This window comes from Convolutriloba macropyga, chromosome 1 (assembly GCF_964194025.1).
Source record: "Convolutriloba macropyga chromosome 1, txConMacr16.3, whole genome shotgun sequence".
Classification (NCBI taxonomy): Eukaryota; Metazoa; Xenacoelomorpha; order Acoela; family Convolutidae; genus Convolutriloba; species Convolutriloba macropyga.
Genome location: NC_134468.1, coordinates 18,928,684 through 18,952,750, shown reverse-complemented (window position 1 = coordinate 18,952,750; position 24,067 = coordinate 18,928,684). Strand labels below are relative to the sequence as shown.

Sequence of the window (24,067 nt, the reverse complement as noted above, 5' to 3'; positions counted from 1 at the left end):
TATCAATTTTGGTTCAAACTTCACAATACACCAAAAAAAGAATACCAGACCCAGATTAAAAAGCAATGTGTATTCAATGTTTTTATATCAAACAAATTTGTCTGAAGTTCAGAAAATCATACAAGGCTTAGATAGACAACAATTCATCGCCAGGGGACGACAATCTCAGCAATGTTTTAATCAAAACTTCTGGTTCGGTAACAGCAGTATACTTAGTTTACCTGATTAATCTTTCATTCAGTACAGGTGCTTTTCCCGATGCACTATCGATAGCTAAGGTTTTCCCTTTTCATAAAGAAGGCTCCAAAATGATGAAAAAAATTTCAGGCCAATATCCCTTTTAAATGCATGGAGCAAAATTTTCGAAAGAGTCATGTACAACCGACTATATTCATTCATCGAATGTTTTAATCTATTGCATATTAACCGGTTTGGTTTTAGAACAAAACACAGCACTATTGATGCATTGGTTCAACTATCAGAAACAATACGCCGGAATCAGAACAAAAACATCATTTTTTTCCTAGACCTCAAAAAGGCGCTCGATACAATAAATCATGACATCTTAATAAGTAAATTGGAATTGTACGGGATACGAGGAACGTGTCTTGGTTTAAATCGCATCTTGGGAACTGAATGCAGAGAGTAGAATTAAATGGAATAAGCTCCTCTTGGAAAAGAGTAAAATGTGGTGTTCTCCAGATCTCAATATTAAACCTCTACTATTCATAATTTACATAAATTACTTGCCCAACGTCTGTAAAGGCGTTGAAATTATTTTGTTTGCAGATGATAATATTGAAGCAATTGGTTGTTCTATTAACGACGTAGCATCAGATCTTAAAAACATAAATGATTGGTTGACTGAAAACATGCTTGTTTTATACCTGGAAAAAACCATTCAATTGAACATTAAAACGGATAATTTGAACTCACACTTCGATTTAAATAACCAATATGTAAAAGTTGACAATACATGTAAATATATTGGCGTAAGTTTGGACTCAAAACTAACTTTTAAAACTCACATTTCCCATGTGGTAAAAAAGCTTAGCAAGCAGTGTGGAATTGTTTGGAGACTCAGACACTATGTTCCCAGAAGTAAATTATTAAACTATTACAATACAAATGTAAATTCAATGATTCAATTTGGCATACTTGTCTACTGATGTTGCAGCTATTCTTCACTCTTTCCTATTTGTCGATTACAAACGAAAATTTTGAAAATAATACACTTCCGAAAAAAGCGGGACGGTTGCAATGACCTGTTTATAAACAATACAATACTCTCTGTTTACGATTTGCACTTATATGAATTGCTCAAGTTTGTTCCCAAATCTCTATATGGATATCATTGTATTAAGTTTTGTAAAAACTATGTTTCGAAAACAAAATGAAGGTGTTAATACACGAAATAGTACATTGAAATTGTTTAATATTCCGTTGAAAAAAGTAAAGTTGAGAGAAACTAAGTTCAATTTAGAGGTTCTGTTCGATATAATAAGCTTAGATTATTCGGAGTGTTACCTGATAATGTAGAAAATGTCACTAGGAACAACCTTTCTGATATTTGTCACAAATTGAAATACTCTTATATCTAATAATTCTGAACTTGTTGAATATGTTTATGGCAACCGCTTCAAATAATCGAACTTCCGTAATTTTGTTTTTTGTTCTGTCATGTGTATTACTGTATTGTTCTGCAAAGTATATTATTGTCTTGTGCTACTGTCATGAGAGGGTGATCTGAAAAGAGGAACTGGATGTCCCCGTTGATCATCCTTGCTTTATTGTATTTATACGAAAAAGCTAAATCTCTCGCTCTCTCTTTACAAGCCAAAGAATTTAGATTGTATGGGTGTTTTTTACATTTCAAAGAATATGATTTCTATTGGGGCGCTGTCTTTTTTAACATCTGTCAACACATTTTCATGATTTTTGAAGTCAAATTGGAGTAGTGATCTTGGTCACGCCGAAAGAGGAAGTGGAGCAAAAAAGCGAGTGGTTTTGTGGCGTGCAATTTTTTAGCTCTATATTTAAACTGGAGTGAGAAAAGAATGTTTGAACAAATATTGCTTTCTCGCTAGTGGTTTTTTGTTCAAATGCGGCAATTTCAGTTTGATTTTTATGTTTTTTTCAATTTTTTGGTTCGGATTTTTTCTAAATGGTTTTCCCAATCCATTCATAGTCCGTTCTAGGTCTAGTTTTCTGTTTAGTTGATGAAAATTCTTTGAATTGTACGTCAGGACTTGTCCTGCTATGTTTTTTTATTTCGTCGTCAAGATTTTGTTGCGACCATATGACGTCACAGCCACTTTTTATTCATTCATTCATGCAATTTCAACTGAATTGCATGCGTGACTTCATCTTTCGCTCTTAGTGGAGCGAGTTTTTTTGTTCATTTGCGTGATTAAATTTTTGGTCACACTTGACTTACCTCACTCTCAAAAATGTCTTCCTTACTTTGAAATTGACTTTTTTTAATTCAAAGAGATAAGGTCAAATGGTTGTGTGTGTCCATGGTTTTGAGAGGGTTATCTAAATGAAGGTTATTTGAGATCAGCTGATAGAGGCAGCAATAACTTATACAGATTTGTAATAAAAATATAACTGATCAGCCTTCGATGAAAAGAGAATTTTTTTTGGTCTATCTCTTTTATTGTTTTTTTGAGACTGCAGATCTACGAATCTATTGCGGCTATTTTCTGGCAATATGTCAGCTATGTTTTAAGATTTGTTCACACCTTTTGCGTGATTTTTGAACTCAAATTGCAGTAGTCATTTTGGTGACGCCGAAACAGGAAGTGGAGCGAAAAATCGAGTGATGTTGCTGTGTGAAATTTTTGCACTCTAATTTCGAAGTTGAGTGAGAAAACGGTGTTTGAAAAAAGTTCGCTTTCTCGCTAGTGGTTTTTTGTTCACATGCGGTAATTTGACTTTGATTTTTACTGTTTTTTCGATTTTTTATTGGACTTTTTTCTAAATGTTTTTCCCAACTCATTCATAGACCGTTCTAGGTCTAGTTTTCTGATCAGTCAATGAAAGTCTTTTGAATTGTACGTCAGGACTGCTATGTTTTTAAGATATTTTCACATATTTTTCCATGACTTTGATCTTTCAAAACGGGATAAACAGGTAAAGGCCATCGGGAATTAAATCTCATTAGAGGCCTAAAGTGAGCTTTAGTAGTCCTTAAAGTGCTTAGAATGGTGGAACTGCTGGGATGGCCTTAATTTAAGGTTAAAAGGTTTTAGGAGTTTAGAATTTTTAGGAATTTTTGAGCTCAAAATGGTGCAATTTTTCATGATTTTATTGTGATTTTTTAAATTTTTAAATTAATCTTGGATCGAATTTTTTAGAAGTTGATGAACGTCTTTTGCGAGACAAAATTACTTGTTATGACCATTTTATGAGCTATAAGTTTTAATACTACAAACACGCCAAGTGATACTAATTTTGTCAAATTTTTTCAAGTTTTTTGAAATTTTTATTTTATGAGGTTTTCCAGACTCAGGGGCCAGGGAATCTCTAAGGTTTGATAATAAGGCGCTGCATAGTATCTAGTAGCCATGGAGACATTAATATGTCTCGATCGAGACATTAGTATATTTTCAACATATTAATGTCTCGATTTTTAGTCATTTTGTCAATATTTGATTTATAGCCATCCTCAAGGGCCAGAAAACCTATTCCACGGTCTGATAGAAAGTTACTGCACGTTTGTTATTGTCAATGGAATTTTTTTCAAAAAAGTTTTTGATAAGATTTGCAATTTTGTTTAAAAACAATTTTTTTATTCAGTTTTTCTTGCCTCAGTAGCCAGATAATCTCCTCCAGGGTTTGCTAGTATGTTATTACATAGTTCCTAGGGGTAATGAAATGCTTTTCAACATTTTGATAGAGCAAAATTTTTTTTTATAAAGTTTGAAATTTTTTTGAAAAATATTGTCTTTTGCCTAGTTTATCGATCTTATGAACCAATAATTTATGAACCAATAAATTTTTTAAGGCTTAGAATTGGGTTACTGGATAGCCTCTAGCGACACAGATATAGTTCTGAAAATATTAATATCACGATTTTCACCAATTTGTTTTGAATTTTTCTGTCATTTTCTTAATTAATCGATCTTCAAGGGCCATTGTTTTTTCCGGTCTTGCTGATTTAATACTGGACTAATTTCAGAAAAAAATTGATATTGAACATGATTTGAATTAGATATATTTAATGGTATCCGATTTTAGCTTCGGGGTAAACGATGCAAGAGTTTTAGCAATGATTTTATTTTTGTTTGGTTTGTTTGCCTTGTTTCTCAATTTTTTTTTGTGGTTTTTGTGTTTTGGATGACATTGATCAATCGATGTGCTATTCAAGTAAACTACTTCCAATTCTCCATTTGTTTTTTTGGATTGTATTTGAGGACTTGTCCTTCTATGTTATTTTTTAAGATCTGTTCATAGATTTTTATGATTTTTGAGGTCAAATTGGAGTGGCGATTTTGGTCACGCCGAAACAGGAAGTGGAGTGAAGCGAGTGATTTTGCGGCGTGAAATTTTTTCGCTTGAATTTTCAAGCAGAGCGAGAAAACGTTGTATGAACAAAACTTCGCTTTCTTGCTAGTTGTTTTTTGTTCACATGCGGCAATTTCACTTTGATTTTTACTTTTTTTTTAGTTTTTGGATCGGTTTTTTCTAAATCATTTCACCATCCATTCATGTTTTATTTTTGGCCTAGTTTTTTTGCTAGTGGTTTTTTGTTCATATGCGGCATTTTGACATATGCGGGTTTTTTTATTTATCTGATTTTTTTAGCAATGGTTTTCCCAATTCACTCATAGCCAGTTTTAGGTCTGATTTTTTGTTTAGTCAATGAAAATTCTTTGATTTGTAAGTCAGGACTTGTCCTGCTATGTTCTTTTGTTTCGTTGAATAAAGAGTTTTTCGCTTTAACTTGGTTCACAGCTTGCTCAACATTTTGTGTGAAATCTTTTTGACTTCTCTAGGCTAGTTTTACTCGTCTCTCATTCTGCTAAAAGTCTTTTTAGACTGCAGTTGCTCAGCAAAGCGATTCAAAATGAACAGAGAGTCAGTATGAATAAACGAAATCAGAAATAGAAACGGGATAAACTCATAAAGCCCGATTTTAGATGCCCGTTACTCAAACTTTGTTAGTTAACATCTCTAATGCTTATTAGTTTTGATACTAGCCCATGTGTCGTCTCCCTACGAAATCGGAGTATGCGTATAGTTCGTACTGCGTGACCTAAATTGCGGCTATTCAGAAGTTCTCTGTTGCCAAAACAGTTGATTGTAAGAAAAAAGATTTTATTGTCCGACAGCCAAGTGGTTAGGCGACTGGCTGTTAATCAGGAGATCGGCCGTTCGAGCCGCGGAAGTGAAACGTTTTTTGCACCCAAAAACAACCTCTTTTGAATTTAGCTTGTAAGTTTTATAGGCGGCGGCAATAACTTCTATCAACTCATTTCTGTATCTTTTTCCATCTGTATTTTACAACACGCAAGTCTATTTCGCAGCTATTCTGGCAATCTGCCGGCTATGTTTGACTTTTTGCTCGGGTCGCTGTTTTCCAACTTGGAATTTCATAATTTTAAATTGTCGAAACAATTCACAATTGGTTGAAAATTTAGCCTCTCTAAATATCGAATTCAGTACTGATTTGTGCGTACTGTGAGTGAAATTATAACCGTGTGTACAAATTGCTTGTCGAATTCCCACAGGAGTGTACTTCAAATAATAGAGGAATTGAACGAATTTAACAAATAATCTATATATTAATCGCGTAAACACATAAGGCGGCATGTTTTAGAAGAATCACTGAGCAGCATGTTTTAACAGTACTACCGAAGAGCACGGTTAAGTGATTGCCTAATTGGGGTTAATGACCAAAAAAGTGTGCTTTAAGGTCCTTGACCAATTAATGTTTCTAAAAGGTCATTGACCGAAAAATGTTTAAAAAAGGTCATTGACCGAAAAGTGTTGTCAAAAGGTCATTGTCCCAAAATATTGCTAAAAGGTCGTGTCATCTACCGTAAAATGCTTTGCGAAAAAGCCTGTTGCCGATTTTTTTTTGCTGTAGAAAAGTACAATAATCGGTGTTCCAATAAACAAAAACAATAGTGTCGAAAAAATCATTGGCCGATTAGTTGTTCAGAAAATGGTCTCTGAACTAAACCTTCTTCAGAAAACGGTCTGTGACCGAAAAGTTTTTGATACTGAAAAGGTAATTGATCGAAATTGTGTCAAGACAAAGAGGGTTTATGTCCGAAAAAAACATTCTCTTGTAATTCATTGTCAAAGAATTGTTGTTGATGGAAAAGGTTGTCTTGAAAATTTTTGAAGGAAAAGTCACTCACCGAAAACGTCAAGGATTAAAAGGTGGATAATGGAATTTTTTTGTCTAAGTTTCACTGTACGAAAGTTTTAATACAAAAGAATTCACCAAACAAAATTTTGGTAAGTGAAGCGTAAAAGACCCAAAAGGTGCCCATGCAAAAACCAAAGTTAGGTGCCAAATAATTATATATGACGGAACTGAAGTCTTGAAATAAATAAAAATTTTCTAGCGCTCAGTAGAGGACTTTTTGATGTTAATGGCTGTTACTATTAATTTATTGCTTACAAAACATGATAGGTATATTATTTTCCTTCTTTAATTTTTTCGTGGAAAGTTTTGTTGGTGGCGATAGCCAGCCCTTTAACTCAGTTCTGTGCTGGTTGACTTCTTAAAAGCATTGGCAAAGGCTTGACAACGGTTCGGTTTCATCTGCACTTTCCTCGTCTTGGGCACATCCATCGTGTTCTCATTAGCACATTCATCCTTTTTATGAGAACCGGAATTCATTGCCTCACCCAGGATCTGTTTTCTCTTCTCTTTTGAACTGTTGTATCTCTCCCTCTCTCCAGTTTCTTTCTCTATCTTTCTTTTCCTGTTGTGCGATCTTCTATTTTTCTGCTCTTCAAATGTTTTCTCGAACTGGTGATATTTGGCACTCAATTTTTTCGCTTTTTGCGCCTGCTCACTATCTCGCTGTTCTTGTACTTTCTCTCTCTCTCATGATTTCGGCTGCTTTCTGTTTGCTGAGCCATTTTCCTTCATTCTATCGCTTTTGGTTTTTTTGCGTTCTTTTTCTCGCTTACTTTCCTTTTTCCTCATTTCTTTCTTTTCTGGGTTGTTTACTAACTTCTTTTCTGTTTTTGACTGAATTTTCTGTTTCCTGTTGTTTTTCTTACGGTGGGTTCCTGATGTTCTTATGGTCTTTGTTGCATTGTTTTCTTTCTGTTCTTTCCCCTCTCATCAATATCGATTTTTCGTTCTTTTTCTCATTAATTTTTTTTCGCTTTTGGCTCCCGTTGGCTTTGTCCCAGACTCTTTGTTTTTTTTCTGTTTTCCTTCACTGATTTCAAATTTCTTTGTTCTGTCTTTGCGTTTATAATGCTCTGTGAGAACGTCTATTACTCTTACCTCGCCTAAAACTTTTCTCTGAGAAATTTGGCTCTCTTCATTTTTTGTTAGTGTGTAAATTAGTTCTCCAAAAAAAATCATAGAAACGATCGCATGTACATCAGTTATCACGAATAAGTTTTCAATGAAATATCAATAGTTAGTTTCAAGATCAGATCCATTCAGATAGCGTCTACAGACCTGCTAGTATTCTTTGTATTCAAACGAAGTTTGCTATCCTGCTCAGTTGTCGCAATTTATTTGCGATCATTGCTATTTACTACGCTTTTAAATATCGGGAATTACGTGCCTATTTTACCATAAATTGGTTTGGTTTTCGTTACTCGGTTGAGAGTTGAACTTTTTTTCTGGGAAAAAGCAGTGATGACATCAACTTCGAGTTGATCAAATTTTTTGTGATATGAATGGGATAGATGCTATATAATTCTACGTAGAGAATTTGATTTTTGCCAACTGCGGTTGGTTTACGAACTTAAGGTTAGTTGTGGTGATCAGTTTGTAGTGTGGTATTTTTAGGACTAGGAAAGGAATAGAATAAGTTTTGCATTGACTAAATAATAGACAAATTCAACTAAGGATTTTTATCTTGTTTTTTTTTGGACGCGACTGATGTTTCGGGGTACGTTATGGCGACGGGACATAATCTGTTTATCACTATTGCAGCTTTTTGCGGCTTCTGATATTGTTCTGGTGAATAATTGGTCTCAAACAAAATTTGTAGCAATTATATTGGTCCCGTTACTCTTTTTATACGTTTTTTTGTTTACAGATTCTTGCCTGACAGTTTTGTCTGACCAACAAATTTTGACCTTATGTGTTAGGACGGGAAAACTGGTAAATCCAACGGGAATTGAGTTGTTGAGCAGTTCTCTAAGAGACTTAATAGACAGACTCTAAATATGCGATCCACCGAAAATGCTAAGGAGACTAAAATTCTTTAGTTTTAGATCCCCCAAAGTATAGATCCTTCACACCCCTCTCAAAACTCCTCCAGTACAACCCTGCTTCTCACTCCCCCGCATCGAAATCTGCTGTGTAGACGTAATTCCAACGTAGAGACTGAAATTCTGATTGTTTGGACTCCTTTCCACCTATTTCCTCGCCCTCCTTTCCCCTACCCTTTTTCTGCCCACTCACACAGCCAGGCTAGCCTGCCTTAGTGTATGGAAACAAAACCAGACCTATTCTATTCGTTTGAGAGCATTTCGTCGGCTGATGTTAGTCGGATGTGTTATAGATGTTTTTCGGAAAACATTTTTAGTTCTTCACTTCAATAAAACCGTTTTTTGCTGAATTTTGTGCATTCAGCATCTTAGTGCATGATTTTCAAAAATTGCCGATCTTTTGAAAAGTGTCTTGCTTTATCATTATTCATTTGAATAGCCCCTTTAAATGCTTCTTTACTTCTTCATTGAGGGCTACCGCTCAGCAATTGAATTTGCTTGTGTAACCTGATTATTACTCTTTGACATTAGCTTTCTAGTCAATAGTAAGTTAAATTGTTAGTCGAGATACGCATATATTGACTTTTGAGATCATTCTCTTGATTTGCAATTGCAATGAGGAAGCGAGTTTTGCGTTCCATACCTATGTCATTAGTGAAATTAGACCAGATTTTAACGTTTTCTTACTCCTCTTTCTGATAAGTTTAGCAAAATTTAGCGTATGGAAAAAATTTAGTGAGTCTGTTTTTGTGGCGTTTGTCCGACAATCTACCGGGTATGTGTTCTTTTTCTCCAAGTGTTGCTCTTACCTGGTTATCGTATTGTTTACATTAGGCTGCGTGTTCAACTAAGTTCTTTGTTCCGACCCCACCTTAGTGAAGGGAAGGAAGTGCTGAACTGTTTTTTTTGTTTAGTTAAATTTCGCCTATCGATATATTCTTCGTACCGAGTTTTGAGTTGCATCATTAGAAAGCGTGTCAAGCTTAGAATATCAAATTGAAAAGCTTTTCTTGAATTTCGTATTTTTCCAAGGAGTTACCGAGGTTTACAATTTTGTCGTAATTTTTGCTCAAATTTTGATAAATTTTGCTGGAGATATGATAAAAGTGTTAACGATAGTGTTATCGGTTTTATTTCTAATGACGAAGAACGTTGCTGAATTGTTTGAACCGTCTCTGGCTAGAATTTCAGCCTTTTAATTTAATAGGAAAATGGCACCAAATATGTTTCTTTAGCCCACTTTGTCCAGTTTTTCCAGTAGTACGGACATCGAAACTGCGGACACAGTCTTCGTACAGTCAGATAAGAGCTAATGGTACCTCCGGTTCTTATGAAATTGCTTTGGAACTAACTTTTCTGCCTTTTCTCAAATTTAAAACGATTTTTCGGTGCTATTGAATCGAGGCTTACGATTTTAATGATGTCAAAGACAATTTTCTTTTTCTCAGTTCTCGATTTTTGCCTGTGATTGATGTTCATTTTTTAATCGTGTGACATATTCTGAGCAATGGCAGGTCTCAATGTCTGCCTAAGGAGGTGTAATTCAACACATTTAAGTCGTTCTGTTGACAATTGATGGTTTTAATGACTTTGAATTTGAGAATAATTTCATTTTCTTTTTGTCTACTAGCAGCTTAGTGTCATGTCAGGTCGCATTCCCTCTCTTGTGACGAAATGACTAAACCCTGCCGGTTTTAGTTTTGGCACATTTATGTAACTTGGACAATAAGTTTTCATGATAAAATTTTCTGAGTTTTTTATACTGGTGAATGTTTGTTGTGCCTTTTAATGTGTCTTCAAATTGTCCCTTGAAACGCCAATACTATTGATGTTAAAATAAAGCTCAATTGGATATTTTTAATCTTTTCCGTTGGAAGCTAATGTTTTAATGGCTTGAAAACTTTGTCATAATTTTTTGGGGGTTTTTTTGGTCTTGCCTGCATTTGTTGTTAGTTTTTTTGTCTTATGGCTTAAGTGTGTTGGCTTAGAATCCAGTTGATCTTAGCCTATCAATCAGTTGTATGTGCCTTCATCTATTCCTTTAAGTTGATAGCTGATGGTTGTTTTGGCTTAAAGTTATTTTTTTTTTTGAATATGGATGCATAAAATCTTTGAACTTTGATTTTTGAACTTTGTCCCCTTTTTGTTCTTTTTGTCGATCTTTTGCGTAGTCTCTAATCTCGTTATAGACAAGTCACATCAAGACTTTTCGTCCTGAAAAACGGGATAAACAGCTAGCCAGTCTCCGTAAAAGTGATTCACCAAATTTCTGAGTCGACAAATTGATGATGTGAAGAGGTTCTGAATCTTTGACCCTGAAAGTTTGACCCTCCTCAGTTCCCCTTAATCAACTACCCACAAAGGGGTGAATGGCGGTTGTTAATCTTGAAAGTTTAACCCTCCCCGTACCATTTTTTACACAGCTCTTTTAAAGATGTCGCTTTTTAGTTGCTCTCAAACCAAGTTTGAAGCAAATATGTTAGTCCCGTGGTATTTTTATGCGATTTTTCGCTTGATCGAATTTTCGTCTGAACCATTTGACTTTTTATCCTCTAAAATGGGATAAACAGGTAGCGCTCAGAGAGCATTAAGTTGCCGAGCAGCGCTCTTAGAGCCTTACTAGTCTCGAAGTATGCAATTCACAAAAACTGTTTCGAGGAAACATTTTCAGGGTGTGAGGGGGAGGTTCTTTGTCTTACAAGTTTGACCCTCGCCAGTCACACAATCAATCACCACAACCCCCCCCCCCCCATTCATCCCCCAACACAACCACAGTCCACCCTCCTCCACCTAGCGATTTAGAACCCCCTCTCGTCCAGCGCGCCCTTCAATACCCAGCATCGCTTGACACCCCCTTCCCACTCCAATGCTCGCACCTCTGCGCCCCAGCTGGGTACTAAGAAAACCAACGGCTCGCCGTTCGTTTGGCAGCTATTCGCCGACGTTAGTCGATTATAGTTTGTTTTTGAAACTCTGATCTACGGAGCTATCTCAGCAATTTTCTGGCAATCTGTCATCTATATTCAATTTTTTGATGGTACGTAATATAATGCTGATGGTCTTCCATGCTGAATAAAGTAAGGAGCATGATTCAGCCAAGAGCCTTTGTAGCAAATTTTGCTTTTTAATTACTCTCAACCCAGGTCTTTCCAATGCGATTTTTGCTGGATCGATTTTTCGTCTGACCCATTTGACCTTATTCCTCTAAAATGGGATAAACAGGTATCGCTTGAAGGGCATTAAATAGCTCTCCTAGAGCCCTACGCCTTACTAGTCTCAAAGTATGCAATTCGCCAAAACTGTTTTGAGGAGATAATTTCAGTGTGTTCTTTGTCTTAAAAGTTTGCCCCCCTCAGTCAGCTCTCCCAATCCTCCCCCCTCAGTCCAGCTCTCACACAACCCTACCCCCCCCCCAATCGCTTGACCTCCGCATCGCTTAAATCTCCCCACTCCGCTCACAGCCCCCTAATGCTAGCATCACAAAACCCCAGCTGGCCGGTCGTTTTGAGTGCAATTCGCCCGACATTAGTTGGTTATTTCTTTTGGCTGTTTTTAGTACGCAAAGTTTATTCACGCCTTTTAGGCTGTGAAAAAAGGAAAGTAGGAACATTATGTGCCGCGTACGGGTTCATGTGAGCCTTTTGTTTTCAATTCTATGACCCGGTCTTAAATGGTAATTTTATGGAGTTGTGTTGAATTACAGATTATTTAAATGAGGACTGTCAGTGTTCGTGATTTTGCAAATTAGAGGATATTGAGCAAATTGTGCTATCTGTGGTGCTCCTTTCGAATATGGATGAAGAGCTGCATATTGCCCTGCGCACTGCTGTGGACGCAAAGCGCGTCGACATTCTCAAAGGTAAAATGAAAACCTCAGAACTTTTTAGACCATCAAATGTTTCAAAGCCATAAGCGTAAAAAAAAATTGTAGCCAAGAAATATCTTTGCTTGGAAAATGTGTTGTTCAAGACCTGAACGTCTGGCTTTATTATTTGAAGGGTTTCGAACAATATGAACAATATTAAGGAACTGTCAAGTATTAAAGTGGGGAAACGTTTTTGGTACCCTAGTGTAGGCTTATCTTTATAATCCTTCGGTCTTCTAAGTATTTATATTGCACTTTAATTTTAGCAATGCTGGAAGATGCAAAAGCAAAAGGGATCCTTACTGAGAGTCTGAGTGACCTATACAAGGGAAAAAGTTTGCTTCATTACGCAAATGAGAAAAGACACGTCGACATTGTTCGAACTCTTCTCGTCTCATTCAACGCTGACCCCAGTGTCAAGTCTGACAACGAGTTGTCGTGCTACCAGTCATCAGCCGAGGACATGCAATTAGCTGACGTATACCATTCTTACTTTCTCCAGTTGGTGACGAACGACAAACTTGATCACGTTGAAAAGTGTGTTGACGCGGGTATGGACTGTAATCAAGAGTACCCAATTGACAAAGCGTACCTGTTGAGTTGGGCTTGTCAATACTCGAGTGAAGAAATGGTTACCTATTTATTACATCATGGAGCCAAAGTAGATTTGATTGATTCAGATGGTCTGACGGCATTGCACGTTGCATTCAAGAGTCTAAATGAAGGTGCAATTCGGGCACTGATGAAGCATTCGGTTAAAAGTGACATCACAATAAAATCGCCTTTTGGTGACTACCAAGGGTACACGTCGCTCGATTTGTGCAGAAGACTGTGTCCACAGTTTGAGAAGTATTTATACGAAAATCTCAAAGACGAGAGCACGGAAACTTCGAACAGTGACGAGCATGCAATGAGTCCTGATAGCGTGAATTTAAACGCAGAAGCCGAAAATGCAACTATTGATACAATTGCTGCGAAAGGAAAACTCTCACTGTGCAATTCTCTCTCAAAGGATGAGGATGAACAACCCTCGTTGGCTCCGAATGGAGCTGGAAATGTTCTCCATGCAGTTCAAGAGGACGAGCCTCGTGAAATCTCAAGAAGTGAGGAGAAGTTGAAAAGTCTTATTAGTGTCACTAGGAAGAGAAATAACTCTGCTAATGACTCCCAGTTGTGTCCAATTCCTAAAGTTGTTAACATGTTGGAATTAGCACCAGAGAGTAACGAAGTGAGCAAATTGAGTTCTTTCAAGGAGATTTTGGTGTCGATGCACAACTTCCCTCAGTGGCAGATAATTCTTGACTTGGTCACTGTAATGTTGAATCCATTATCGCGTATGGGACTGAAGCTCAACATATCTATGCATACTGAGAGAAGTTCAGCAAAGGTTCAAGCCTATCAGATTCCATTGTATATCAACTATGTCAATTCAGATTCTGTAACGTGTCCTGGGAAATACATATTAAGATTAAAGAATGGCAAATGTTTTATTAAATGTTACTCAATCGAAGGTGCCCGGAATGGCCTGGCTACTTTTGTACAACTTATGTCAGCGAGAGAGCCATTTGCGTCTCCTTGCGTAATTTATGATAGTCCTTTAATGGAGGCCAGATCTGTCATGTTCGATTTCAACATGTGGTTAGGCTGGAAAACTGGTATCATATACGAAGTGCTGCTGATATCAAGTCTACTTAAATACAACCAGATTGTGATTCCAATATCGACGTATCTCTCCACCCTTTTCCACGGATCAGTCGAGGGAATTTGTCAAAAGTTAGTGGAAGTTGTGATACTGGCGGAGAGATTTTGCCTCAAAGTGGTGCCTTACGTGGAGTTGTCTTCATTAAACGTTGAAGTTCCAGAAGCATATCAGAAGGAGTTGGCATTTTTCAAACAGATGCTGTCTTGTTTCAACCATAAGCAGGCTGTCATTTTTGGTCCGAAGTTCACAACGTTCCTTTGCCAAAATTCGGAGTTATGCGATTACACGTTGTTAAACTTGAGACTGAATGGTGATTCGCAAGAGATGGTGTTTTGCGTTGACGCTGTGTCCGAGGTATCTCTTGTGGACGAGATGTTCTCCGATGTTGCTGTTTGTTGTACCAAACCGGATGTTCTGAAAGAGTGCTTAGAACAAGGTGCGCGTGTTCTTCTCAAAGCGGAAGAGGGAAGCTCAAGCCGGGGCTTAGTGGCACGTGCTCAAATGTCGAACTTGTAAGTGAGATCTCAAAACGTTTGAAGGCCTTTAAGGAAAATACACCTAATAAAACCTAGTTCAATTTTAAGCGAACACCTCTGTTATAGTTTCATTTGGTTAAACGGTTGTATTCAAGTGTTTAAAACGGCTATTTTCAAGCTGTTCGATTCCCGTAATTGAAAACTGTCAATGGTTAAATTTTATATTTGTCCCGTATGTTGAGTAATCCGCCTTAAAATTGATCCCTGGCTACAATTCTCTTTCATTTTAGGCAGTAGGTATAGTTTCAATCATCTAACGCAAAATTGACTCCCATTGACTCAAGGAAAACTGAGAAGCTCTAGGAAATGAGCTGTAACGAAGGTTTGAAATGATTGCAAAAGATCATCATATTTTTGCCAACTGGGAGTGAAATTCTTTGTCTGTGACATGGATTTCGCAAACAATTAATTGCTCTCAAACAACAATTTTGCAATTATTGAGGTCTAAATTGCTTGATGAATTATTAAACAAAAGCAATTTTATGGGTGTTGTTACTGTGATCTGTTGATTTAAAGCTAGACAGTGCATTTTTCACTGAGATACATAAAAATTTCTTTTTTTAGTTTTTTTCTTTGCTTTTTTTAACTTGTATAATATTTCGCTCCTTTTAATTATTCAGGTCTTGGTGGGTGCTCAAACCCACCATTGATACTTAAAATGAAAGTGTAATTTTAAGAAGGACGTCGAAATGTTTTGATTTTTTAATTGTGAACAACTGAGCTGACGTTCATAAGATATAGAGCTTCTGTCAATTGTTGCTGTGGGGGAATAGTGGCTTTGAATGTCACCCGGGGTTGTATTGTGCGCATGTTAAAGGGAAAGTAGTGAGTCAATTTGAATTTAACTTGAACCTACTGATGAAAGAACAGTGGCCTGAGGAAACCGACCAATCGCTGCGATTAAAGACCTCTCGGGTTCATTATTAATAGCCGCCCTCGTCTTCTCAGCTGGCTATTATATCGCTCATATTACATTCCAAAGTATTTGAATTGTATTGGTGTTTTTCCTTTCTTACGACTCGAAGAGGAGTGTTCGTGGAACGTTTTTGGATCGGTAGTTTTTTGAAAGTATTTGAAACAGGAAGTGAAATGCGTGTTTAGGTCAAATTGCTGAAGAGCTGAGAGAAGAGCAGGTGGTTTTTTGTTCATATTGCTTTCTCAGAGAGACAGCGAGAAAACTAGGTGGAAAAGTTTTAACCAAGCGAACAATTTTTTTTGATGACGTGCGGCCTCTTGAAAGCATTTTCTTAGTTTTTACTCCCTCTTTTCAGTCAGTGTTGTTTCTATCAATTTTGTAAACTAGTATTGATGCGTTTGGGAGTGTTTTTGCCAACTTGAAGCCAATTTTGCACTTTTGGAGTCTACTTTGAGCGGTTTTTACTATTTTGCATCGCTTTAAGCTTTCTCAGCCATTTTTGTATTCTTCATTTTTTAATGCATTTGGGGAGATTTGTGGATAACACCAGTTTTTATAACGCTTTGGATTGTCTTTCCATTTGATTATTTATAATACTGAGTTGTTTTTGTTGAAGGAAATCGAGTAAATTTGAGCGAATTTTGATCAATTTTCGGCCTGTTTCCCATTTTCCTTTTCTTTCCTATTTGTTCTAGTTCTTTGGTTATTGCTGAATTTTTGCTTGATGAATTATAAAACAAAAGCAATTTTATTAGTGTTGTTACTGTGATTTGTTGATTTAAAGCTCGACAGTGCATTTTTCACTGAGATACAAAAAAAATTCTTTTTTTTTAGTTTATCTTTGCTTTTTTAACTTGTTGTATAATTTTTCGCGCCTTTTAATTATTCAGGTCTTGGTGGGTGCTCAAACCCACCATTGATACTTAAAATGAAAGTGTAATTTTAAAAAGGACGTCGAAATGTTTTGATTTTTTAATTGTGATCAACTGAGCTGACGTTCATGAGATCTAAAGCTTCTGTCAATTGTTGCTGTAGGGGAATAGTGGCTTTTAATGTCACCAGGGTTGTAACGTGCGCATGTTAAAGGGAAAGCAGTGAGTCAATTTGAATTTAACTTGAACTTACTGATGAAAGATGAGTGGCCTGAGGAAACCGACCAATCGCTGCGATGAAAGACCTCTCGGGTTCATTATTAATAGCCGCCCCCGTCTTCTCAGCCAGCTATTGTATTGCTCATATTACCTTCCAAAGTATTTGAATTGTATTGGTGTTTTACCTTTCTTACGGTTCGAAGAGGAGTATTGTCGGAACGTTTTTTGATTGCTGGTTTTTTGGAGTGTATTTAAAACAGGAAGTGAAATGCGTGTATTGGTCATATTGCTGTGAGAATAGCAAGTGGTTTTTTGTTTATATTGCTTATTCAGAGAGACAACGAGAAAACTAGGTGAAGAAGTTTTAACCAAGCGAACAATTTTTATTTGAACACGTGCGGCTTCTTGAAAGCATTTTCTTAGTTTTTACTCTTTTGTTTCAATCTATAGTTGTTCTGTCGATTCTCTAAACTGGTGTTGGTGAGTTTGGGAGTGTTTTTGCTACAATTAAGCCGATTTTGCACTTTTGGAGTCTATTTTGAGCTATTTTCACTATTTTGCCTTGCTATTAGCTTTTTCAGTCGTCTTTGTATTCAATTTTTATTGCATTTGGGGAGATTTGTCGTTAACATCAGTTTATAAAGCTTTGGATTGTCTTTCAATTTGATTGTTTTTATTATTGAGATGTTTTTGTTGAAGAAAATTAAGTAAATTTGGGAATTTTTAATCAATTTTTGGCCTGTTTCCAATTTTCCAAATTTTTATGGGTTTTTTACTATGATTTGTTGTTTTAAAGCTAGACAGTGCATTTTTCACTGAAATACAATAAAAATTTCTTTTTTAAAGTTTAGTTTTTTTTCTTTGCTTTTTTAAGTTGTTGTTTAATATTTCGCTTCGAAGTAAAGGTTGATGACTCATGGAGCTGAGCATGTGAAAAAAGTTTCCTTCTCAATAACGACTAGCAAGTATCGTTTTGTGGAAAATTTTGTTTTGTCCTTCGTCTTCAACTTCCCTTTCCTCACTCCAACTACTTGTATTTCTGTGTTACAGAGTTTGTTAGGGTTTCAACTTGTAATGTTTGTCAGAGTTTCTTTTGAGGTTTTGTTTGTCAATTTTCTCACATTTGTTCGTTATTGGTTTAAAATGCTTATTGTAACCAGGAAGGAGGTGCACCAGGTCAGTGAGTGATCAGTTTTCTACTCCGAGTCGTTGACGCATTTCTTCTGCCTTTGTCTCAAGATCCGTTCATACATTTTTCGGTTTTTTCAGGTCAATGAAAAGTCAAGTTAGGTCTGAAGCCTGATTTCAATCCGGCTTTAAAGTGGATTGAGAAATTGCTGTTTGATCAAATTTTCAGTTTTTCAGAGGGAATATTTTTCAGCTGCCTCAATTTGAGTTCTGTTTTCAGTGTTTCCTCTCTTGGGTGCTATTTAAAAGATACGCATGTGTTGTAATTACGCCTCTTTGCAATTGCTTGAGTTTATTAATGGGCAGTAATAGCTTTTCATGACTTTGACACTATTTGTAATCATAAAATATTAATTGAACGTTTGAGTTTTGCCGCTTTTTATTTTTAAATGTTTCTCATGTCCTATCTGTTAGTATCTTTAAAAATGATATGTCTTGAAGGTTTTTAATTCGAGATAAATGAACCTAATTAATGGTTCTAGTTCATAGCTAACACTATTTGTTCTCAAAAACTTTTAATGGCTTTTGTCTTTTATTTCTTGAACTTTTTGTTGCCTTATCATTCAATCCCATTAGGAAATGTCCATTAGGTTCCTAATAGATATTTGATTACTTGCTTTTAGTTTTTTTAACGTTAGTGATTGCTCTGACTTCGACTCTTTTGTTTTCAACAAATATTGTCGATTTTTTGCTTTTGCGAGTTTTTGTTGTCACTTTGTTGTCTTATCCTTTAGTTTCATTAATCACAGGTCTCATAAGTGTTTAAGTATGCATGATTGTATTGAGAAAATCTTTAGAGTTCGTGGGTATTCCCTCCTATAAATCATACGCTTTTCATTTTCAGAAATTTTGTTGAATTTTGAGTGTGTCATGTATGTTGTACTTGTTGCTGTCTAATCATTGATTCTCAATAATGACAGGTCTGTTTGGTTGCTAATGAAGGTTTGTTCACATGAAAAATTTCTCTAAGTGCATAGGTTATGCTCTGGGTGGCTTTATACTGTAAATGATCAGAAAAAGTAAGCCGGTTCTTTGGTTTTTGCTAACATTGGTTATTTTTGTTGTCTTATCTGATTTCATTTATAGCAGGTTTCTTTGGTTGCTAGTGAGGAAAATGTGCATCTTATTAAATGCATGAGGTCCGAAGAATCGATTTATCGATTTTGGTGCTTTTAAAAATTGAAAGTGGATTTCTGTCTTGCATTTCTTTGTTTTTCTTTTGTTCTTGTCGCTGAGTTTCAAAGAAGACGTTTCTCATTGGCCTTTTAGTGCGGTGTGATGTTGGCCAATTTATTTGCTTTAAACTCTAGTGAACTTTTTTCCTTGATTGATTGGGTTTTCTTTTGCTTGAATTAGTTTAATATTATTGTAAAATCGTTAACGGTCAGGTCCTCAAGTAATTTAATTTCTTGGATTATATTTCAAGACGTGTCCGGCTATGTGTTTTTTACTTCGTCGAACAAAATTGTCAGCAAAGCAATCTAAAGTGAACGGAGTCATAAAAACGCAATCAAAAATTGAAAATGGATTAAAATCCCATAAAGCCCAATTTTAGATGCCCGCTACTTGAAGTACTTCAAAGTTACAGTTACTATCTCTAATGGTTATTGGTAATGATACTAGCCCCTGTCTCCTCTCATTAAGTAACAGGAATATGTCTAACAACAAATTGAAATCAAAATAGTTCGTTCGTACTTTTTTTTACATCAATTCTTACAGTTTTTTTTTCATTTTTTTGTGTTTCTTCAATTCCAATCGGGGTTATGAGAATCAACGGCGGCTATTTTCCGGCAATCTGCCGGGTATGTTTGATTAAATCTGATCTGTAATTCCATTACAGTTTCCTTGCTAACCGATCACGCTTATTACTTCAAAAGAGAATCACTCAATTGGGCGATAAAATCTTGCTTCATCCAAAAACGTATTTATCCGAAGATTCTTTTCATGAAAAAAAAAATGCAAAATAGTCTCTCGAATATCTTAAGAAGAATCATACTTTTCTGGTTGAAGATTTTATCACCCATTTGCTTTAGCTGCTTTTGTAGTAAAAATTAATAAGCGTGAGCGGTTTATATCGCTTAGCAAAGTGAACTAAGATCAAATAAGAGCTTACTAACATACAATTTTCCCAAAAAGAACCCCAGCTCTCCGAGTAAGATACTCTAAATTACCAAGGACATCTGCTCGAATTTACTTTGACATCAAATTACATTCCGAGTACCTTCAAGTTCATTTTTTCACAAGACGCAAAATTTTGCAGTGATTTAGCAAATCTAATTTTATTGCCACCTAGAAAAACGGAACCGTTGAGCACAACATTTTGAGGGCTGCAATCTGAGTTCCAAGTTCCAAATTTGTCTTATCATAGAGGAAAGCTCTTTATAAAAATAGATTAGGTTTGAGAAAGTAATTTTCTAATCTGAATGATTTATTTAATTTCAATTAATAGCTTTTCTAGAGTTGTAGCATTTTATTGTATCGTTCAGAAACTCACATTGCCATTGTGTCTTTCTGTTCTATACTTGTATCCCAAATAATTCAAAATAAACTCTCTGTGAAGTAGTCTGTCTGACAGCTTAATCTGTTTTTAGTTTCTCCCCATCTTAGCCACCAATTTTGTTCAGTTAGATCTGAAACCCCTTTCCGCGCTGTTTGAAAGCAATTTCACTGACTGCAGTCGCCTTTATTGGATGTTTTCTATTGCGTCATTGGAATCACAGGAAACTGCAATTGTTTGCAAAAGCTTGCTAATCATTTACTATGATATCATGAACAAAATTGTGTACCTTCCAAGTATATATTTTAGGCTGTCATCGGTTGAGCAGAGCTCTTTCTGCGAGGGCTGCATGTCTGTCTGCTCATTCGCCTCTGAGTCAGTACCTCTCTTTGTGACTTGTCTACCACAGCTGCTGGGCAATGCTGAGTTTAGCTGGAACGCTTCTCTTGGTTCGCAATCTGGGAGCAGTGGCCAGACAAACTTTTACGGCATTGTGGACAAACTCATCTACAATCAAGTAAATTTAGCTGTTTTTTTCGTTTATACCATATGCCTAATCAATGAAAAGTATACAAAACATTAAAATTAAAAGAATTCTGTTGCGGAGATAAGTGAAAAAGAAAGAATTTAAAGCGAAAGATTTTGGAAAGATAAAGAACTACAAAATATTTTTGACATCTTGACTTGGGATGAATTACGCGAAGTGTAGCTGATGGTGGAAATGCTTTCCATAAGACAATATTGGCTTTTATTGAGCAAATATTTAACTTGAAAGTTTGTTTCTGAATTAGTTCAAACACAAGTGGTAGGGTTCGAATGTAGGCTAGAATTTATCAATTAAATTTGCCTAATATGAAGGAAATCGATGTGAAAGTGAAGTAAATTTTTTTAAAATGCTTGACACGTGTTGCAAAGTTTCAGCACACTCGAACCATTGTAAAAGAACTTGAACTCTACAGACTTATTTAAATTTACACTGTTTCTGTTATAGTTTACATTTCACTGGAGATTTGCCTTTTGTCTTTCAGGCGCCTGGATTTGCCAATGCTCTAAGTGTTTTGTCCCATGTGGAATTCACTCTCATGTCATCTACTGGGGAGGAGGAAAGTGACTGGGATGTGTATCCTGGTGTCGTATGCAGTAGTACTCCAATACTCAAATGGCTTCAGGACCCAGGAGTGTTGTCTGTGGAGAAGACGGATCCAGTCTCCATTGCACAAGCTGAGAAGGATCTCAGGTGAGATCCGAATGTAGTCTATTGGGCCCGCGTCAAGCATAAAACAATAGGCACAAAACTTGCACGTCCTGCAGGCGCACTTGGTGCCTCGTTTTATTTGATATCGTGCTAACACAACATGTATGTATTAAGGGGGGTCCGGTTTGAGGTAATACCATTGGACCCCGTCTGTTATCTGAGATTATTTTCTTTGCAATTGGTTCTTAAGCGTTTTAAATGAGTTAGCAGTGAATATTTAATGCTTAGGTCGATATTTGCTTTCATCGAAGTGCACTTGCAGCCATCTCAGATTGGAACAGCTCCCAATGGATCAGTGACATTTACTGCATCGCAGAAATTAGCATATCAGACGCAAGCTTTCATGTTTCAATTACGTGCGTGTGCCAACTTGGCCCTCTTCTCTGTCAAACTCCTCAAGAGCCTATACTTTGCTGGAAGAAATCCTGCCGCACAGCAGGTCAAATCAGGTGACGCGACCCCGACCAGTCCTACCTCTCGTAATCAACCTGACAGGTTGTTGATGAATGGGGCATCTCTGGAATCAGTCAATTTAGGGGTCCAAAGTCTGAGTCGCCAAGCAAAAACAGATTTGGCCAACAGATTAATTGTGGCCATGAATGATTTGAAGGTGATTGCGAAGCAGGAGTTGGATGATTACGCTTTTGCGTGTTATGACCAGAAGGCCTTTGTGAACATATTGGATCAGTTTATTCAAAGCTCAAATGCTCCGCAGAAGTGAATGCAACAGTTGATTGATTCGTAATGAGCTCGGGGAAATAATAGTTTCAACAATTTAACCATTTGATAGGATTTGTCCCCCTTTGTACAAATTTTGTTCGTTTCCGTATTCGCTATGCCGTGTGAACAAAGTAACGGTGTTCTTTTCATCAAGAATTGTTTCTGAAGCCTAATATGAGATTAGAATAGCCAATTGATGATAATTGAGCTAAGTCATTAAAAGTTTGTAGAAATATAAATTGTAATGGAGGGGGCGGGGACAATTCCGATGAGAGCTGTAGAGTTGACTTGTAGATAGTCTCACAAGAGGAGGGCAATGTCACGAAAACTGTATGGACATACTTTGTAAATGACAGCACTGTTCATAAAATTTGGGCTTATGTCATAGCGGAATAGTTTCTGAGTCAAGAGAGATTGATGTTATAATGATTGACGGATTGTTTCCTAGACCTATTGATATTTTATTTTGGATTAGTCTGAATCACGCGTGGTTTCATGTCACTATGTACAGGCAGTACACTTCACCACAATGTGTAGTAGTTTCTGGTGCCATTTTTCAACTAGAAGACGACGTTTTACTGTTAACACTATCATATATACATATCCGTAGAATTTTATCCATTGCTTCAATATTTTATTTTCCCTGTTAAATCATGAAATTCCGTATGATGTAATTACTGTACTTTTAATTGAACATTTGAATGTACGGTTTGTAAGTCGTTGAGTCACGAGTGAACCAGAATTCCCGGTGCGCAAGGCATTTCAATTGCAGATCATGACAAAGAAATTAGATAGAACAAATCAACTTTTTTGAATGTTTTTCTGGTAGGAAAACAACGGGACCAGTTAATGACCCGCAGAAATTTGCCAGACTTAAAACTTAGCTGAGGATTTCCAAATTATTGGTGGTTTTAACACTATGTTGTCACATAAGCAATTGGTGAGCAACAGTTGATCAATTGTTTTTTTTTTTCGTCTGGCCCTTTTCGTCTGACCCTTTCTCACAAAAATGAGATAAACAGGTAAAGCTCGATTGGCAATAAGTTCTCTTAAAAAAGCGATCCTAAAGCTTGGATGGTATTTTTTTGTTGCTCTAGAAGTTTGTAGCAATTATATTAGGCCTGCGGTCTTTTTAAATAGCCGCACAACGATAGCTGGAGCTATTATTGGCCGTCTCTTGGTTTTTACAATTCAAAGAATTTGAATTGTATTGGGGCGCTGTCTTTTTACGACTCGAAGAGGAGTATTGGAGAAGTCCTTTTTAATCAATTTTATTGGAGTGAATTTTGAAGCGGGAAATGAAACACGTGAAAAAATTTGGAGTGATTTTGCTGCTGAACAAGAGTGGTTTTTTGTTCATATCGCTGTTTTCTAGAGAGCGAGAAATTGAGGTGTGAAAAAAAATTCTGTAAGCGAGCCAAATTTTTTGTTCACGTGCGGCATTTTAAAGCACGTGAAAGTTGTTTTATTTAAGAGCTTTTTTCATAATTTAGCCTAAGGTATTTTTTTCAAAATTCAAGTAATTGTTTTTTTAGGTACTAGTTGTTTTGATGAAGTTATGTAGGTGGATAGTTTTTTGCGGGATCTCAATTTATAACAAAGTTTGATCAGATTTTTTACATATTTTAACAGATTTGATTTTGTTTTTAATTTTTTGTTTCAGGGTTTTGTTCAAGATAATCATAAATTAGTGAAGGCACGTTTTGTTTGAAGAGTAGTTGTATGGCGTTCAATGGATTTTCACTTCGAATCGTTTCCGGAATTAATCCGGCTATGTTTTTCTTCTTAGATCTGTTCACACATTTTCATTAATTTTGAAGTCAAATTGGAGTAGTGATTTTGGTCACGCCGAAACAGGAAGTGGAGCGAAAAA

General features: G+C 36.3%; 3 protein-coding genes across 3 annotated transcripts in view; 2 read left to right on the top strand and 1 right to left on the bottom strand.

Moving 5' to 3' along the window:
• Nucleotides 1–22,900, top strand: part of LOC142336080 (uncharacterized) — a 247,727-nt gene extending 224,827 nt beyond the window's left edge. Inside the window, exons 2-6 of the mRNA XM_075384599.1 lie at nt 12,128–12,283; nt 12,556–14,503; nt 20,529–20,736; nt 21,248–21,456; nt 21,703–22,900. Of these exons, the coding sequence (XP_075240714.1) occupies nt 12,217–12,283; nt 12,556–14,503; nt 20,529–20,736; nt 21,248–21,456; nt 21,703–22,195 (2,925 nt within the window). The 5' untranslated portion in view covers nt 12,128–12,216 and the 3' untranslated portion in view covers nt 22,196–22,900. The remainder of the gene's footprint in view (nt 1–12,127; nt 12,284–12,555; nt 14,504–20,528; nt 20,737–21,247; nt 21,457–21,702) is intronic.
• Nucleotides 1–24,067, bottom strand: part of LOC142336124 (proteasome subunit beta type-2-like) — a 344,687-nt gene that overhangs the window by 234,782 nt on the left and 85,838 nt on the right. The window lies entirely within an intron of this gene.
• Nucleotides 1–24,067, top strand: part of LOC142336115 (phospholipase A and acyltransferase 3-like) — a 302,707-nt gene that overhangs the window by 224,827 nt on the left and 53,813 nt on the right. The gene's annotated exons all lie outside the window — the stretch shown is intronic.